The following is an 18,770-nucleotide window of genomic DNA, read 5'->3' on the forward strand; positions in this document are numbered from 1 at the left end:
GCCACACGCATGGCAGATTTAAAACATAATACTGTGAGATGCTAATGTGTTTTACTTTGTCAAATATTTGGACATCTGAAACTTGATTTTTTTTTTCATAATTGAAAATTCTTACGATGACCATATGAGAAAACCCCACATCATTACAAATCTCTCAACGATGCAAGCCTTTAATGTATTCCTTATTTTCTCCAAACCCTGCATGCAGACGTATATAATGTCACTAAGCTGTTACTTTGCTGAACATCCACTGCATTATAGTACAAACAGAAAGCATGGCGACTTCAAGTAAGTTTGTATGTACAGCCGTAAGGCCTGTGACCTAAATGGTAAACAGACATGGTATTTTAGCCTGAATGTTTACACCTGTCCAGATGAGTTGTTTCACACACATCAGCAGGTGTGACTGAAACATCCGCTGGACAACGCGTGCTGGGTGGAAACCAAATACTAAATTACACACAAGTATTGCTTCACTTGCATTCATTGTATCTGTGAAACGAGCACAGATTTTTGTTGAAACTGAGGTAAAATCGAAAAACATGTATTGTTATACACATTTTCTGCAGTTAAATCAAGTTTCAAAGAGAGTTGAGTTTTACGCTATGACACCTCTACAGCTTCTTCTATTACTTGATCACCATGGTAACATACTGCAGGCTCGCTTCAGGAGCTTCCTGAATATACGAATTAAGTCAGGCAGAAAACAGAGAGCAAAATATCCATATCTGCTCTTCACACATCAGCACCCATTCCTACAAGCTTTCCCCTCACTCGGAAAGCTTTACAACCTTCCCATCTTGCAGATTCCCCCTTTGCTACATGGTACCAGACTTATCCCCGGCATCATTGGACGTATTCATGTTAGAACCAGTATTGCTACTTGGAAACATCTTCTCAGTGGGAGTTACAGCAGGGCTGCCAACCCCTGAAGAGCTGGAGCTGCTCGAGCGGTGCTGGGTGGGAGGAGGGCGCACCGGCCTCATGGGTGGGGGGCGCAGCTGAGCCCCAGCCAGCCGGGCGGAGAGAGCTGGTTTGAAAGTGGTCATCATCTCAGAGGTGGAGCTGCTGCTGCGGCGCATGGCCGCATCCGGGTCACGGATCATAATGGTGTGCAGTGGGCTGCCGGGCTCTGAGCTAACTGGGTTCTTCATGGGCTCCAGGGTGTCCAGGACCACGTCGGGGGCCTGCTTAACGGTGTTCTGTCGCTCCAGCTCACGTAGCTCGTGGAGTGCTGTAGTCATAGTCTTCTCTATGTCCTGGTAGAGGAAAGAACAGAGCAATCAAGAATAACAGACAGGTTAGTGGGACATCTAAAAGGACCATAAGCTACAATTCATACATACCTAACTTTATTGTTGACCATTTTCAAATACAGACTATATGATTTTACATTTTTTATGTCGTTTCCTACATTTTCAGGCAACCATTGTTTTTCCATTAATGCAGCCATTAGCTGATGAGGATAATTTGGTGCAGAGCCTTCAGCGCTCTTTAGCTTGTTATTCAGTCCCAGGCCTCTCTGTCCTTGAGGTGTGTCTATCTCCCAGCTGCAGTCTGGCCCTGACATTTACTCCAGGTCCCAGCTGCTGCTCTCAGACTGACAGCTACATCGAGGGGCCTGGCTCTGTCCTACCAAACCTTCCCAATCCGCTTATATGCTATAATTGCATTGAGATATATGATTATAACAAAAGAGACAACTTCTATTTCCAGGTATAATTTTTGCACTATTTTCCCCATCAGTTTTGCCTCTGGCTGAAATTCCCCACCCTTACCTCTGCCAGAGCTTCAGTCTCCAGTGATTTGTGGTCCCCGAGGCTGCTGTGACGAGTGGCACCAGGCACCGGTCTCAGAGGATGGCCCTCAGGATAGGCCTTCCTGTCTGGGTAGTTGATGCTTCCAGCACTGCCAAAGGTGCCAAGGCGCCTCTTTTCTGGACTCTCCATGCGGCCCTTGCTGATGGACACCTTGTGGGGGCTGCTGGGACAGGCTGCGGCCCGCGGCGGAGTGTCCGCCACTCTGGTTGGGCTGTGGGTGTCTGCGCCACTCCGACGACGTGGGATCACAGCTCCATCGGACCGTAACCTTACCCTGTGGAGAGGGATCAGACAGTCAAATAGGACAACTCCTCGATACTACTCAGTAGAACTTTTAAAACCAGAAAGGTGTTATTCTTAATTGTATTCACCTCCCCATGACTCCTCCAAAGTTGTAATCAGGTGATTGTTCACATGGTGACGGGACTTCATTTTTGGATGAACCCTTATCATCAAGCAATGGTCCACTGCTCGCTTCACTATCTGCTTTCTGGCTGAGGTTGTCTGAGAAAGCATCATCCCTGAAAGAGCATAAGATACACATATGAAGTACATGTATATCCGCAGTAATTCAATTACATTTTGGTAAGGAATACTGAATGTAACTTTATCCAACACAACAGTTTATTGTACTGCTGTCGGCTTCACTGATGATCATTTGAAAAGTAAGAGAGAGAATTACTTGACACAAGACAAGCAACACATTCTGCTGTTACTCACAGGTCTTGTACTACAATGTACTGATGTGGGATGAGGCCATCCACACCATTGTGGCGGCCCTCCCACCAGTCTTCAGACGCTCGGTGATACAGAAGCAGAGAGGCTCCCTTCTTGAAGGACAGCTCCCTCGGAGTGCGTCCCACGTAGTCAAACTTCGCAATGGCCTCGATCTGTTCAACCTCTGAAAGCACAAATAGACAAAGAAACATAAATCTAAAAAAAAGCTGAATAAACTGCTTAATAGATCTCAACATGGCAATGATCATGTTGAAGGTACAGACATGATCCTTTCCTTTACTTGATCAATAACATAATTCACAATCTTATTAAGTAAATATAGCACTAAAGCAAACAATTACAAAAAATCAGGAGAGCTTGGAATATGTGCTTCTCTTTCAACTCAGTATGTCTCAGTTTACATGATAAATCCCTCAGACATACTACAGAGCTACAAAGCTGAAATAAAACAAACGTCCACGAATGCGAGGACATATTGTACTTTATTGTACAGCCACCCCTATTTAAACATGTTGCATGAAAGATAAATATTTTAGGTAAATCTGATAAAATACGCAGATTTTTGCCTAAATTTAAAATGAAAACCTTGTCTGCAATGTATTTCAACAGGCCAGCCAGCAGGGGTCAGTCAGACTTAAGCTCTCACCAAGAAAACACCCTTTCAAAGAGGAAGCCCAGTTTTGCATCCCCAGGTTTTATTTTGAAAAACCTATCCAAGGAGTGCAAAGACATGAAAGAGGACAGTCATAGTTGTTGTTGTATACTTGTTTTTCTTCCATGAAAACTGAACTGCTGCCAGAGGACGCCAACTGAACCAATTACAGAAACTGCAGTGCAACACCAGAGCCCATAATGTCACACAAGACTCTCAGTATTGAGGCCATCAAGAGCAGAACCAGCAGCAGGCAATCAGCCTTTGTTGTCGTTTCCAAGTAAGAGCAAGAAAAGAGAGAAAGGGTCAGCATTCATTACAAACACAGCCAACAGCACAGATGAATCTCAGAGATTGGGTTACCCCAGTCTGACCTGACACGCTCCATACTTCATAGACCTCTTCGCGACTCTTTACTGACGGCACAGGAGATATTATTCTGTGTATTACCCATGTTTTGGCTTGTGTGCCTGGCCCAGTTATGCATTCAAAGCTCAGAGGAGAATTGGGGAAATACTGCACAAAAGAGAAAGTCCCAGGAGAATCGCTGACTGAACAAAGAGCAAGCAGGGGAGAAGGGGGTGTGTGTGTGGGGGGTGGGGGGCTCAAACAAACACACACACACACACACACACACACACACACACACACACACACACAAAGACAGATCAAAGAGGCAGCACTGCATGCCAACACTGTTTACTCAACTTGCCTTCAGCTTCAAACATCACATAAGCCTTTGCAATCATAAGCTGTTGCAACACAAACCTCACTCACCTCTCAGTCAAAATCACTTAATAAAAAAGGTCAGTCTGTACGTAAGGCTTTGTTATCCACACAGACTGTTAAAATCACATTGCATTCGCACTAAACATGAAGTACAGCTACAGAGGCTAATTGGTATTAGTTTTGCAGATATCTGGTCATAAATCCAAGCTTTGGATAGAAACGTTGACTTGAGGATGGAGCTAGATGGAAAGTCAGTGGATCACCAAAGTTGTTGTAATGTATCCCGAGGGGAACCTGAATATCCTTGATTCCCGGGCAATCCATCCAATTTGTTGTCAGGACATTTCACTCAAAACCAGAAAGGTCAACCTGCTGGTGGCACTAGAGGTAAAGTCAGGGGATCACCAAAGTCAGTATGACTCATCCTCTTGGGACCACGAATGACTAGCCCAAATTTCATCACTCAAATCAATCAAATAGTTGTTGAGATATTGGACCAAGTGATGGACAGGCAGACCAATATTGCTATCCCTTGAAGCATGCCACTAGCATGGATAAAGACACACCTGGTTAAAAACAAAGCCACTTCACAAAAGATAGATGAAAAATGACTACTATCATGTACTGACCTTCATCACTGGTGTGTGGTTCAGTTCCATTGTCAGCCTCGTCAATAGTTCCTGGTTCACTGTGGGGGCTGTCACTGTGGGAGCAAATGGAAAGTGAAAAGTCACTGATGTGTTATAATATTTTTTGAAGCGTGTTTAAACAGGTGAATTGCTGATGAAATGAAGCAGGTCTTCCTCCTCTAGAGTTGACTGTAACTGTAACTCTCAACATGATTGTACTTTCACCGCCTGGTCTAGCCAATACTCACCAGTACTCCTCCCCCCCGGTCATGCACTTTTCATACACAGGGCCGTCCAGCTCACGTTGACTTGGAAAGATGAGTTCATTGTGGATGATGATGGTCTTGATGACTTCGTTAACATGTGCCTGGCACGCTACAGGGTCCTGTCCGTCTGGGATGGGCATCAGGGTTGGACCAAAGCAGATTGCCAGATTGTATGAATCCATCATGTTCTCGTCGCTGTACTGGGAGAGACTGAGGGACAGAACAGGGGAGCATTGAGTTTCTTTCCTGCATATACTAATATTACTACTGTAATCAACCTTTAACAACATCAGACAGCACAAACACTGGATGAATAGATTAAGTTCTTGTCTAGTGTTAGCCTGTGATTAAAAGACTTGTCAATCAAATTGGGAGTGATAAGGCTACAATCATGATTTGTATTTTCATGCTTGGCCAACCCTTTTGTTTAAATTTGGATTATAGATTATGTCATAAATGATTAGACTGGTTATTATATTGTTACGAGCGCAACGACAGTGGAGACGAGCTGTGAACCCAATACTGACTGATCTTATCTCCTTTTAAGTTGATATGGCGGGTGTGTGAGCAAACAGTTGCGTCTTTATACATCCAGCAGACAAGGAGCAACAATATCATTCATTTGGAGTCATAATACTGACCACCTGGCAAATTAAGGTCTAAAATTCATTCATTCAAAAACAAAAACAGAGCTAAACGCTGTCCTTTTAGCTCTGTTTTTGGGACCCACCAACTCCTGAGGGAAAAATTCAGCAGCTAAATGCTCCGCTGTCTTCACTTGCTAGTTGCTATGGTTTGTCTTTTTGTCATTTTTCGCTGGGCAGGGAGCGTACCTCTGGTTTTGAGAGCTTTTTTTTTTTTTTACTGAAAACAGCTGCCTTTAGTGCCTGAAAACGAGACTGAACCAGAAGTGTAAAGTTGTGAGTCGGAAAACCAAAACATTGAGCTGAAAGGTGCTATAAAGCTACCTAAAGCTTAGGGGAACTACAGAGTCTCTTTGGGTTCAACACTATTTGTGACCTTGTTCACGTACAAGTAGTCATGTTAACATAAAAGTACTGATTATAGCTGCTTTAAGTTATGAAATATCAATCCCACAATGCCTGAAAACATCTCTTACAGCGTCACTGGCTTCAACTGAATCCAGTTTTGACATACAGTATTACATGCTTCATTGCACAGCTTAGTTAGACATTTACTTGAAAAGCTCTCTGATGAACCAACCCCTTCAACAAATCGACTTAGCCAGCACATGCCACAACCCACTCTTGGTAACCAAATCATTCAGTGCTGCAAGAGGAAGTCATAATCAGCCCTTGCACATTATCAACAAGCTGAGGCTGAGCAGTAAAGCCACAGCTGGAACAGCTGCAATGACGAGGGGGGCATGGAAGAGCAGAGTAAATCCTGGTGTATGAAATCAAACTCTTTGTTCTGCAGGCAAACCCAGTAAAAGGAGCATTAATAACATCCATTACAAGAGGACAGGTATAGTACTTCAGCGAGGCATGAGTTTCCGAGCCCATAAATAACTTCTAAAACACTGCAGACAGATGTAGCAATAAATAGCAGGTTGGTTTTTTTTTCAATATATTTTTGGATCTTGTCTTTTCACCTGACTGTAGCTGTTCTGTGTTTGTTCAACATGGATTTCCCCCAATAGAATTACATTTACATATAAATTAAGTTTAAGATTCAATTACATCTGTGCACATCTCTACGTCTGTGCACAGAATGAAGAACTCATCTCTTCTATTCACACCAGGACCTGTGGCTTAAAATGTAATGTGAATCAGCGCAAACTCACTGATTGAGAAAAGCAAAAAGGTATCTCATGACGATTATGACAGTGCGAGAAAGAGTCACAACAATCTGCTGGATGTGATGCGCTCTCTCAGCTCCAGACTCCAGCTCTGAAACACAAAAAGGACAGACACAGAGAGGTGTAACAACATTGGTTTGCACTGCAGTAAACAAGAGACAGCATTTAAACTTTTATATATATATATATATGGGCACTGAGCCCATAACAACACTGTCCACTAAAATATAATATTAACCAGACCCTAGCAAGGACAATTGATCAAAGTGAGCAAAAGCAAAAGGCAGAGGAGATTCTGAAAGCTGTTATTTGACACTTTAATAGATGCCCCCTCCTGCCTTTCACCAGACCCCTAAGGCGCACTGAGTGATCAAACTATTACTGTAGAAACAGCGGGGAAATGTTTCTGTGGTGAACTCGCACGCGGCAGACTGATGTGGCCCACACTCTCCTCTTCCTACTGGCTTTCTGTTAAATGTCAGGCAGAGAGAGCCCTGGTGTTAAGATTACTTCCATGTGCTGCGCTGCATGCCTTTCTGCTCTTCAGTAAAGCTGAGTTTAAGAAACTGCAAGGTGTGTTTTCTCTTTTTCTATTTGACCAGTCCACTCACGGCTGCGATGGCTTTGAATATTTTCTGGTGTGCGTGACTCACTGATGGTAGAGATGAAGTCCAGGAAGCGCTCCTTTGGGAAGATAGGGTTCTCCAGTCCTCTGAAGTACAGCTTCAGCACCCCCGCCACTGAGTTGATGTCATGCTCATTCTGGTCATCAATCAAGGGATCTTCACCTGATTGAGAAGAATACGTGTGCTTTCAGTGGTGACATTTGAAAAATGTGCCAAATGGGTTTATCCTGGCTAAGTACTTGGGACATGAAGGGGAATGTAATGCCATCTGTCTTTGACTCACCTCTCTCAAATGAGTTTTTAATATCATTGACTTCCACCTGTGATCCCGGCACACGAAATATGCCTTGCTGCTGCAAGCCTGAAATAAACACAACCCAAAAATGTAGAGATTCAGAGTTATATGTTAAGTTATGAGATATCATTATCTCCAAACCCCAGTGCCAGCTTCGTGAAAGCCCATTGGAAACACATAACACAGAGCAGGAAACGTAATCTAGTCATAAAGGGAGATGCGTATTTTTCCACGAGAGGGCCCCTCAGTGAGGCTGCAACATATGGTTTCAGTTAGAGGGCTCCTAATCAGTTTTCTGGAGTTTCATTAGGTCCAGATCCAGGGGAAAGGCCTGCAGGCTACAGCAATGAGCTGAAGACAGATGTGAAGGTAGACAGGGAGGAGTTATAAAGATTGTGTGTGTGTGTGTGTGTGTGTGTGTGTGTGTGTGTGTGTGTGTGTGTGTGTGTGTGTGCGTCGGGGGGTGGTGGCTGAATGACTAAACAAAGACCAATGGGACTTTCAAAACTCTCCGTGTGTGATCTATTGTTATGAGCTTGTCAAATCACTGGCAGGCAGCTGAGCACCTCAGGTGGAGAGCAGAGAGGGTCAATCTCTGTACCTGTGGCTATTTGTGGAAATAGATTGGCTTGTCCAATAGCTGCTGTCAATTCTCATGAAGCTGAAGGACTTTCAGGACTTCATAGTTACACTTTCTTTTTCTGCCCCTTCACTCAGAAGTAGTAGTCACAGCAACGTGATGCGAGACTCACCGTACAGATTGATGTATCTGACACAGCTTTCAACGACAAGTGGGATTGGTTGACCTGAATCCTGAAATGAAATGATATGAAGAAGACAATGCAAGACAAATACTATCAAAAAATGATACGTAACTAAAAGAATAAGTAACAAAGTATTTTGTGTAACTTTTATACAGTACTAATATTAACTATACGATGTTATATATAAGGGCCGGTCCTTTCAGTACATACAAATAATAAATCCCCTGTTCTACTTCATATTCATTTAAGTGATGCGAGACAGGAGAAGTCTAATGCTCCATTTCGCCACATAAAAACCTAATGTCTCATAAACATCATAGATTGCCTCGGTTCATAAACATTTTATTAAGCAAATCTCATGAGAAGTGTAACACAAACAAAAACACTCAACATACAAGCAACTGTTATGAATAACCTGATGTCACAGAATACAAACAATTGTGGAAATTAGCAGCATGCAAGTGTAGCCCGAGCAGTAGCCAGCATATTTCTACTATTAGTCTAAACGTTTTAGTGCCCTTGCGCCCTGACCTATACTCTCCAACAACAGAGGTACCTGAATGCGGGTACGAGCATTCCTTCTTCCTCTGGGACAGAAAGCAGCAAGGCACAGAGTAGCAGAGGAAGAGAGGGCAGAGAAGCACAAAGTTAGAAAAGCTCAGATGACGAATTACCTCTCTTGAGGTTAAAGAAGGCTTTAGCACAAGGACCGGCGATAGGAAAGCTAAGAGATGCAGTAAAAGGGTTGGGTGCAATGAGGGACAAAAGCAGACCCGCTGCCGTCTCCTGCTTCTCAGTCGTCTGAACAGAGACTGGATTTAGAAATAAAGCCAGAGATTGTAAATTGTTCTGGAGGGGAATAAAGAGACAGCTGACTGCCGCTCTGTCTGCACTGGCAGAGCCACGGAGGGGAGGAGCAGGATTAGAGGTTAAACAGAGGTGTTATATCATGATCAAGGGCAGCTGGAAGAGGGAGGAACAGAAGGCCAAAGTGAGGAAGAGAATGAGAGCGAAGGCTCGAGCTGCCTTCCCCTCCTGTTCCACAAGGGCCGCTCAGTCATACACCACCACCACAGAGTACCTGGATGAAGGTCTCCATATTGCCGTTAAACAGCTTATGGTTATACATGGAGCGTGGCCTAGGCTTCCGCATTTTCTGTGGTTTAGGGGGAAGGGTGGGGGGCCTGGGAAATGATGGACAAGGGGAACAAAAAACACCATATTCTGTGAAAACTGTAGAACCAAACATGGAGGTTCAAAAGCAGGTATGAAAAAACAGTTGCTTAAACAGAGCACTAAAAAATCCTCTGTTTGAGTAAAGCAATGGAAAAAGAGAAGAATCTTTTAATAGTTGAGGAAAAACCCAAAACCCAAAGTGACATGTTCCATTAAAAAAGGTCTTTTATCATGAAAGCCTGATGAAAGTCTGCTTTTTAATTGCTGCTGAGGGGTTTGTGTGTAGAAGACTCTACGTCTGGATCTTCAATAAAACACTTCCTGACTTACTAAAAACACAGCACATATTAATGAACATTAACAAGGCAAACATAATGTCATTCCATTAATAACATAAATCAAAATACAAAAAAACTGTAACCAACGTATTTGACAAGTTCAGTGAGATAAAGGTTATTTTAATATTTATGACAATCCTTTATGAAAGAAAGCACAACAACAATATGTTTTATGTCCTTTTTGGAAAGGACAATAACTACTGCAACACCGTGGCCAAGTCATGCCACTTTAACATTAGTTTTATGTCTATATAGCATACTGAGCATGGCCTTTGTTCATCTGTAATATATACATATAAAGGACATCATACCTTGTAGTTCCACACTCAGCCCTTTCCCCTGTGGAAAAACACAAGAGGGACATGTTATATCTTTGTGGTACACATTATACAGACTCCAGTGTCCACCGTCACTGAAGGGTTTGATGAGAGACAACATGACTATTGAGGGAGCGATGAATGGAGCAGTGCTAACCCCATTCATTGGACAAAGCTATTGAGCAGTCGTCGCTGAAACCTCAGGGGACCCAGAGGACCCTGTGGGGTTATAGACCTCCTCTCAGAGCAAAGAATAGGGGGTGGCGGCTGCAGAGTGTGTATATGTTGGGGAGGGAGGGGTCCATCAGTGGTGACACTGAGCAATGTCTGTGCTGGTTCACTGAGTCTTTTGTTGCGGGTTTCCAACAACACACGCACGTTATAGACATGAACGCTGAGCATTTTGAAAGAAAACACAGTCTGCAAAGTCATCATCAAACCCAGCTACACTCTTTCTGGCTAATCTAAGAATATGTCAAATGTACTTCTGCTCATGATAACACACATCCTTAAAACAGAATACAGTTAATTCAAAGATGACCCATCTTTTCTTTATGAACTGAGTCTTTGTCTACCAGTGGCTGGATTATCAGCTGGAAGGGAGTCAGTGTACAAAAACAAAAAAGCAACAATGGCACCAAAGCATTCCAACATTATTTCTTTATTCCACCTAAAACAATGGACAGAAAGAGCAAAGGCTAACCCATTTCTCAACACATCGTTCTGGCAGATGGGACAAGGTCTCTGGAGCATTCATGTGAAGAAACAACAGCACATTTCCCAGACATCATTCCTCTGAGTGATAGCCCTGTCTACCTCTGACCAACCAACCTCAAAATTACAACCAGTTTCTCAAGCATGAGCAAAAAAGTCCACGTCAATTTTCTCCTAATTTCATATCTAAAAGTGCCAGAGTCCCTCAGTGATAGAGAGATATAAACTCTATGAAGATAAAAGGTGGCAAACTCAAATCAAATTCACTGAACAAGGGAATTGATGACTCCTTATCTGGGAAACAAGGGCTGGCATTTCTCCTAGCTCCATCTTGTCTGGTGCCAGTGCCTGACATTATGTTTTTATTAATACATGCAGCAAGATGTAAACGCCATGTGGCACTCACCAGTCTCATCTTGCTCCCTCTGTCATGCCCACCAACAACCACGCACATACACAAACATAAACACGCTATTTTGGGTGCAAAGCAATGAGCTAACGAGCAAACCCTGATTGATCGCCTGAATAATTAAACACGGGTGGTACCTGGAGACGCCATATGCCATGTTCATACACTCTCTCAGCTGCTCCACCATGGACAGAGATTTGTCCAGAGATTGGTATGAACTATAATGTGAGTGTAAAAGCAGGCAGTCGGTAGTTTGAGTCCTGAAAGCTCGACAGAGCAAAATAAATTATTAAGTAAGAGTTGACTGAATGAATGAATCCAAGGTGTGAAATATGGAAATATGCATGTGTGTTGCAAGGCCACAGCTGTCTGCGCCTGACTCCCTTTTCTATTAGGTGAACCCCTGATGCAGGAGCAGCTGCAGAAATGGGCCTGGGCCTGGTCCTGCTGATTGATTGGGCGTAAACTGTTCACGGCTGAGGTGACAAGGGGACCCCTGGGGAAGGGAGGGGCAGAGGGAAGCCTTTCTCTTACAGCCTGGAAATGGAAACCCCTCCCTGCGGCTATACCATATAGAGACTAACCGGATAATGCTTAAACCAATGGAGATAAGTAGAAAGGGGAATGGATACCTCAGAGTAGATGTGGTCTGCTTTTTGAGTGATAGTTTTCCATTTGAATATCAACTCTCATTTCCTCTTTGCTTCCTGCTTCCCTATAAAAAATCAATGTCTTTGAAGCGTCCTATACCTCATTCCCTGCTGCCTATTAGATAAGACCCGTACCTCAATAACCCCGAAGGCAGCGATTTTACAGAGCTGTGGCAGGATTCTGTGGGTCATAATGACAGGACGAAATAACAGGTCAGGAGCACGCCATTAAAAGACACCCAAGACAGATGAAGAGGAAAGACTCCTTACCTTCACCCAGTGTCTGCTTCAGTAAGTCATGCTTGGCCTGCAGCTTAATGATGAGGTTACTGCCATTCAGGTACTCCTTGAATTTCTAGACAGAGAGATGATGGCAACAATGAGCGAGCAGCAGCACTAATCCAGTCTAACATGAGCCCAGTCAAACAATTCAGTGTCGCTCAAATCAGCATAAATTCAATACAGTTTTAATTTAATTTGTATTTTCGGATCATGTGGAAATGATGACTGATGCCTTGATTTTGAAAAGCAGTGGAAAGCAAGAGTTCACAACAGGCCGGCAGCCATTAACAGTTTCAAAATCGACATGAACTCACTGAAAAGTAGAACATTTCAGTCTCCTGTTGGTTGGACCTCCGCTTGGCTACATTCAGCTTGCTCATGTAGGACTCGGAGGCCACAGACTTAATAGATTCAGTGGAGCGGCTGTGTTGGAAGGCATCCGACACGTCAAAGTCCTCCACCGTCAGCATGTCCTGCAGCGTCTGCATGGTGGCGTCCAAGGTCTTTCTCACCTGCACAGATGGGGGAACATAGAAAGGAAAGAAGATAACAAATGAAGCATCATATGTTAATCAGTCTTAGTCACATTTTACTTTTCGTGAGCGTAAAGGCTATTTTTCTCCAAGCCTTGATGGAACCAAAGTAACTGATGACATCTTCAAGGGCAAGAGTGAGTGGTTTACAGCGTTAGCATATTTATATCAAAGACAAATTGACCCCTGAATGAAAAGTGACCTTGGACTGCACTGAAATGACACCAAGCAGCATCCAAATGTCAGTCCAGAGCAACAGACTAATACATGAAAATGACGAGTGCCTGGAAAAGATACAAATTGTACGTGAAATTACTGAAGAAGGCTTTTTGTTTAGGGCAGAGATTGATGAAGCTCATTTCCAGTAATGGCATGGCTCGTCCATTATCCTCCAGGGCACAAGACACAGGGAGACAGGGAAGAAGCAGAGCTATTGGCACAGGAGAGTCTAACAGGCCTTCCCTTGCAACCTTGTGTCTGTGTCCTCTCTTCATCACAAAATAAACACTTTCATATATAACTTCATAGAAAACACACAACATTGGCGCCGTGACAATCTAAATATATTCTGGGCTCCCACAGAGCAAGGGTCATCGGAGAGTAATTACAATGAGAACAGATGGTGATGTGGCCCTCCTACTTGGCTCTGGGGAAAATGACAGAGGGCTTTCTGTTTTTTTCCGGGGGGGGGGGGCTGAAGGTGAGGGTGGTGGTGCTGGACAGACACAGAGCCATCATAAATCCTCACCTCCTCATTCTCAATCTTTAGAGTAGCTAAGCGAGACTGCAGTTGGTGGTAGCGCATCAGGAGTTCAGTCTGGACAGGCTGCTGGGCGCTCACCTGGCACACCTGAGGAAGAGGAGGAGGAGGACACATGGGTTAGAACAGACAAAATTGATCCATCTGAAGTTTTACTTTGTAAAAAAAAAAATTCTTCAGGGATTCCAGATAAAGTGATAAACAAATGTTGCTGCAGCATTTAAAGGTCCTCACCTCATCTCCCATGTGTGGCAGGTACTCAAAGCGCATTGGAGGGCAGAACACCTGGTTATGCATATCCATGATCTTGTGCTTGTCACTGCGGGAATCCAGATTGTCCACTGCATTCTCTATGATATCCAGTCCCTCGTGGCGTGATGTCTCCAAGTTGTACTCGGCAGATAAGTAGGTCCTGAAAGTGCGTGCCAGGCTAGCGTGGTAGCCCAGGTCACAGCACTGTGGAGACAAAATAATAGATAAATAACCAGGAAAACATTTTGTAAATGTGGCAGTAGATGGATTAGCAAAATAAAAATCAGTAAATATATGTGTTCTTAAATTTGAAATGTAATCTGTAATTTAATGCCAGGCTGAAAAACAACTAGTGTTAAGTTGCTCTTTAACTTGACAAATCAATATACATTGTGGACAAATGTGAAAATTGTAAAGTCTGTTAGTTTGAGCACCTTCCATCATGTTAATGGTCTAAATCCCAAATTACGTCCTGCTGATCCTGGTTACCTTTCTAAAATAGAAGTACAGTTCACAGAATTACAGGAGCTAGTGCAGTAGGACACCAGGGATAATTACAGAGCCTTATCACACAGAGCTGCATGAAAGAACCTAATTAAGCGGAGGATGGTAGTGAGGAGGTTTAAAGGGAGCTTGAGGCAACTGACAGCTCTGTGACTCACTAAGTAAACGCTCTTTAGCGCTCTTTAGCACTGAGGAAGTAGTCTCTCTACTTTGGTGCACAAGCCTCATTGCACCACTCAGTCAAAGTGGCTCAGCAGACTAAAGACTAAAGGGAGTAAATTAGCCTCGTTTTAAACAAGCAAACTGAGTGCGAACAAATTCATATCTGCAGCAGCAGCCCAGAGGAGCAGATAATCGGTTAGATACACTCTTTTATCCAAACACTGTTGACCACTTTCTCTTTTATATTCTCATCTTTCTGTGCAAGCTGTGCAAACATACTGTGGTTTACATACGCTGCATATAGAGTACATTCATATTTGCAAATATTTCCACTTTATTTCATTTTTATGCTTAATTTCTATGCCCATGTTTACATAGGCTGCATTTTGTTTGGTTTTATTAATGTCTATTCCAGTCATCTTACCCTTAGCAATAATACTTTATACATTCAGTTTAAAATGCAGTTTAATCTATTTTGCTGTATTTTAAAATGGACCATATGCTGCTGCAAAAATGTAATGTATGTAATATAATGTAATGTAAGTTTAACCATATTAAGCTTACATAAGTACAAGCTTAAAAATGTTACCATGCACGCACTACTGACCAACCTCACTCATCAATCATCAGTCCTGGTCAGTGCAGTGGTAGAATAAACTCAACATGTTGTTTGAAATTACACTTCAACAGTTTAAAGTCACTGATGCTGACTGACAAAGCTGACTTCTTGCTGCGTGGACGTCTGGTTTGATGTGTGGTGTGTAGTTACTCTGACAAGCGGACCCTTTTTCCTCCTCTGCCCCACTTGTGGCAGCCAAACCAGTCACGCTCACAATCCCGTTCCCTGCAGCTCAGCAGCATTTGGGATGACATGGACCTTTCAGTTTCAAGACACTGGACCCATCAAAGCTGCCCAGCAAAGAGGCGGGGATAGCCCTGAATCGGGTTCTCAGTATGTCCAGCCAGCCAACCAGAGACTCACTATTTATACTATTTCAACTGCAATTGTTTAAAATTGCAAGCAATGCTCATTATATTATAGAAATCTCACTGAAATCATATGTTATCATGCCTGACCTGGAAAATGTGCATCTATCACTATGGCTAATGTAGTGCCGTATGGTGGTCTGGCCTCAAGGAAAAATGTGACAAACAGGCCATTACCACACAGAGAGGGGGGAGGGGGGCATTTTTTGTTTGGTATAAACAGCCACAAAGTCCACATTCACTGCCATTTGTCACATAAATTACTTTTCGCTGAAAGATTCAACCTTGGCTTTTACTCATCAACAGTCAATGACAAAACACAACTATAAGACATAACTTGCAAACAAAACTGCCTAATCTACATGGCACACAGACTACAATAACTACAGCACATGAAGAAGATCAGGAAAAAATAAACTAGTTCAAAGTGGATGCCCCTTTGTGTTGGCTGTGTGTGTGTAATGCGTAATAGTGGAACTGGAAGAAAATAAAATGGACAATGAAATGTCAAATGACAATGAGATTAGAAAGCAAATGTAACACAAAGTCTCACAGATACAGAATGTTTCCAATGATCTTGTCTAAAATGTTCAATAAAGGCTTCCGTTTGTCTGCATGGTGACTGGTGGCAGGTCACCCGGGGCTGAGAGCCCAGTGCCAACCACATTAACTGCATTCATGCCTGCATAAACAGAGCCTCTGCTCACCAGCTGACTTTGAGCGGCTTCCAACCATTAGTGGTTTGCTAAACAAAGTCATCCTTTTAAACACTGCTGATCAGACGTTCCAGCAGTGCTACCGGTTCATCATTTGAATAAAAGTGACGTCGTATTTAAGTGTAGGTTTTCTGGACATACAAAATGGGTATTATTGTAGGTAACAATGAAGGGAATATACACACATTAGGTAACAAACCTACAGCTTCTTGAGTGTTAGAAAGGCTGCTTCCTCTACTCTGACCCATGAAAGAAGAGACCACAGAAGGACAGACAATAGCGAGAGAGTGTGGGTGTTTTTTTTACTTGGTGACAGTTAGAGGCAAGCGATCACAAGGACATGCTGTGTTTGTCCCAGCAAAGCTCCCAAAAGCATCATCAACAAAAACAAATGAGTGAGGGTAAGGCCGAGGACATGGAGAGCGAAACCATTCTGTCAACACTGATGGAGTCCTTTGAAATCCTCAGTCAAAAATGTCCTTCCGTAGCTGCACGATACTACAGATTGCTGAACTAATGTTCCTGTCAACGGCAGTCAGTCACCAGCATATCAGTGCTAAGTTTGTTATGCAAAAATTAATAATGAAAAAAATGACAGGCAGAATGAGACATGGGAACAGATGGTGAGAAAAGCGACAGTGCTGCAGAGTTAAATCAACATCAGACATCCCAGCTGAGAGATGTAAACAAACACATGTGCCTAATGCATACTTACATCAATCATATCAGAGACGTCATGGATGTAATATTTTGCCACAACTGCATTTGTTGCTGCCAGGTTCAACAAATAGTCATTCCGGGCTTTTGTGCATTTCAGCTTATTCTCTGAGTACTTGGCTTGCCTCTGGGGAGGAGAGAAGAGACAGAGCAGATGAGGGGAAAAACCATCAGTGCAGGAAAATCTAAGCAGTGGGGAGGGTTTGAGTGTGTGATCAGGCAGCTGCAGCTTTGGGACCATCAGACAGGTAGAGATGGCAGGGAAAGTTTGAAGAAACAGGCTCTAGAGAAGCTGCCTCTAGACAGATACGTGTTAAGTGGCACAGCCAGCATTTAGTCATTATTCTGTCTCTCAACACTTAAGTACCAGAAGCTGCAGAATGTGGATGCTGACAAAGAAGCACTGAAAGAGGCTTTGGCTTTAGTAAGTTGTGCTGTTTTAAAATGTGTTTATAAATATATATATATATATATATATATATATATATATACATACAGCAGCCGGTTAGCTTAGCTTAGCATAAAGACTAGACACAGGGGGAAACAGCTAGCCTGACTCTGTCCAAAGATAATAAAACCCACCTACTAGCACCTCTAAAGCTCAGTGATCGACACGATATATCTCATTTGTTTAATCCGTACAAAAACCGACGTGTAAAAGCAACAAGTGGGCAGATTTTGTTACCTTTGGGATAGCCGTTTCCCCCTGTTTCTAGTCTTTATGCTAAGCTCAGCTAACCAGCTGCTGGCTCCAGCTACATATTTACCGTACAGAGTGTATCAATCTTCTCATCTAACTCTCAGCAGTGAAGTGAATAAGCGCATTCCCCAAAATGTTAATCTATTCCTTTAAAATACAATCCTAAAAGTATTTACACAGACTGCATATTAGAAGTAATGATGTCTTTGTGTTGAATTATACAATTTTAACTTACATGGTTGGCAATCTGTGGGCCTGTGTGAATCCAGACATGCAATTGTACTTAGTACTAAAGAACATAAACGAAATAACAGCATTTTCCATGAAGTGACGTTTGGACTGAAAAAATACAACACATTGAATTTGGACTCGAGCTTAACAGTTTTGACAAAATAGTTACTTTACACAGACATTTTGCTCATTATTTGAATTGTTTGTTTTTGCATTTCACTATGCGTGGACATTTCACTTACAATTCCACAAAGCCATTATGATGCAAATTTCAGCAGTGTGTTAGAGGGAAAGAGATTAACTTTTACTTCTTCCTCTCCCTCCTCCAACCTGTTTGCAGGCAGAGTAATGAGACAAAAGCTTAGAAGCAGGGAAAAAGGAGAATATTCATTGCTGTGTTATAAATAGTGTTCGGTTCCCAAGCCAAGCAGCATCTCTGAGGATAGCAGCCTGAGGAGGGAGAAACGCTGTCGTCCTGACAGCCTTTTGATTTCCTGCACCTGAGAGATAATGGGAGTTACATTTGCATGAAGAAATTCCAGAAGAAGATCCCGAATAAAAAATGTATGGAAGCATCTAAAGCACGGTGTGCTCCAGAGACCACCAGCCCTACACTGCTGGCAGAGAAGACTTTACACAAACTGGAAATCTGCATATGGTGGAAAGAGAGTTGGGTTATTGGCCGGGAGCACTGCTGTTTGCTCAGTGTGTATCTGGCTGCAGACCTACAGTCTGCTCCTGAGGGTTTCTGACATTATATTCCTGTCTGTCTGCTGCTCTTTCCTTCTCTCACTCTCTGCATGCGAGCCCAACAAATAGAACTGGTTCTCCATTTTCAGGACTAGACTCGTCTGACCTCCTCATTCAGCTTTGAGCAGAAGCTGCGTAACCTGCGATAACTGATTTTTTGGTCACAAGCAGTGAACATATTATCATATGTTGTTAGCATACTTTACACATCCAGCAGACATGGAGCAACAT

The 18,770-nt window shown here is 42.9% G+C and overlaps 1 protein-coding gene across 2 annotated transcripts in view; it reads right to left on the bottom strand.

The window, feature by feature from the left end:
- Positions 1–818: 818 nt before the first annotated feature.
- Positions 819–18,770, bottom strand: part of srgap3 (SLIT-ROBO Rho GTPase activating protein 3) — a 51,690-nt gene continuing 33,738 nt past the window's right edge. Inside the window, exons 6-22 of one of the 2 annotated variants that reach the window (XM_070903522.1) lie at positions 16,857–16,985; positions 13,755–13,976; positions 13,509–13,610; positions 12,542–12,739; positions 12,216–12,300; positions 10,167–10,194; positions 9,423–9,525; positions 8,330–8,390; positions 7,566–7,643; positions 7,310–7,444; positions 6,642–6,747; positions 4,817–5,044; positions 4,569–4,642; positions 2,541–2,721; positions 2,192–2,341; positions 1,779–2,094; positions 819–1,259 (exon numbers count right to left, since the gene is read on the bottom strand). In XM_070903522.1, coding sequence (XP_070759623.1) covers positions 819–1,259; positions 1,779–2,094; positions 2,192–2,341; positions 2,541–2,721; positions 4,569–4,642; positions 4,817–5,044; positions 6,642–6,747; positions 7,310–7,444; positions 7,566–7,643; positions 8,330–8,390; positions 9,423–9,525; positions 10,167–10,194; positions 12,216–12,300; positions 12,542–12,739; positions 13,509–13,610; positions 13,755–13,976; positions 16,857–16,985 — 2,637 coding nt within the window. Of the gene's footprint in view, positions 1,260–1,772; positions 2,095–2,191; positions 2,342–2,540; positions 2,722–4,568; positions 4,643–4,816; positions 5,045–6,641; positions 6,748–7,309; positions 7,445–7,565; positions 7,644–8,329; positions 8,391–9,422; positions 9,526–10,166; positions 10,195–12,215; positions 12,301–12,541; positions 12,740–13,508; positions 13,611–13,754; positions 13,977–16,856; positions 16,986–18,770 lie in introns of both variants that reach the window. The other variant, XM_070903523.1, reaches the window with a different exon arrangement.

This window comes from Enoplosus armatus, chromosome 3 (assembly GCF_043641665.1).
Source record: "Enoplosus armatus isolate fEnoArm2 chromosome 3, fEnoArm2.hap1, whole genome shotgun sequence".
In the NCBI taxonomy this organism is placed as follows: domain Eukaryota; kingdom Metazoa; phylum Chordata; class Actinopteri; order Centrarchiformes; family Enoplosidae; genus Enoplosus; species Enoplosus armatus.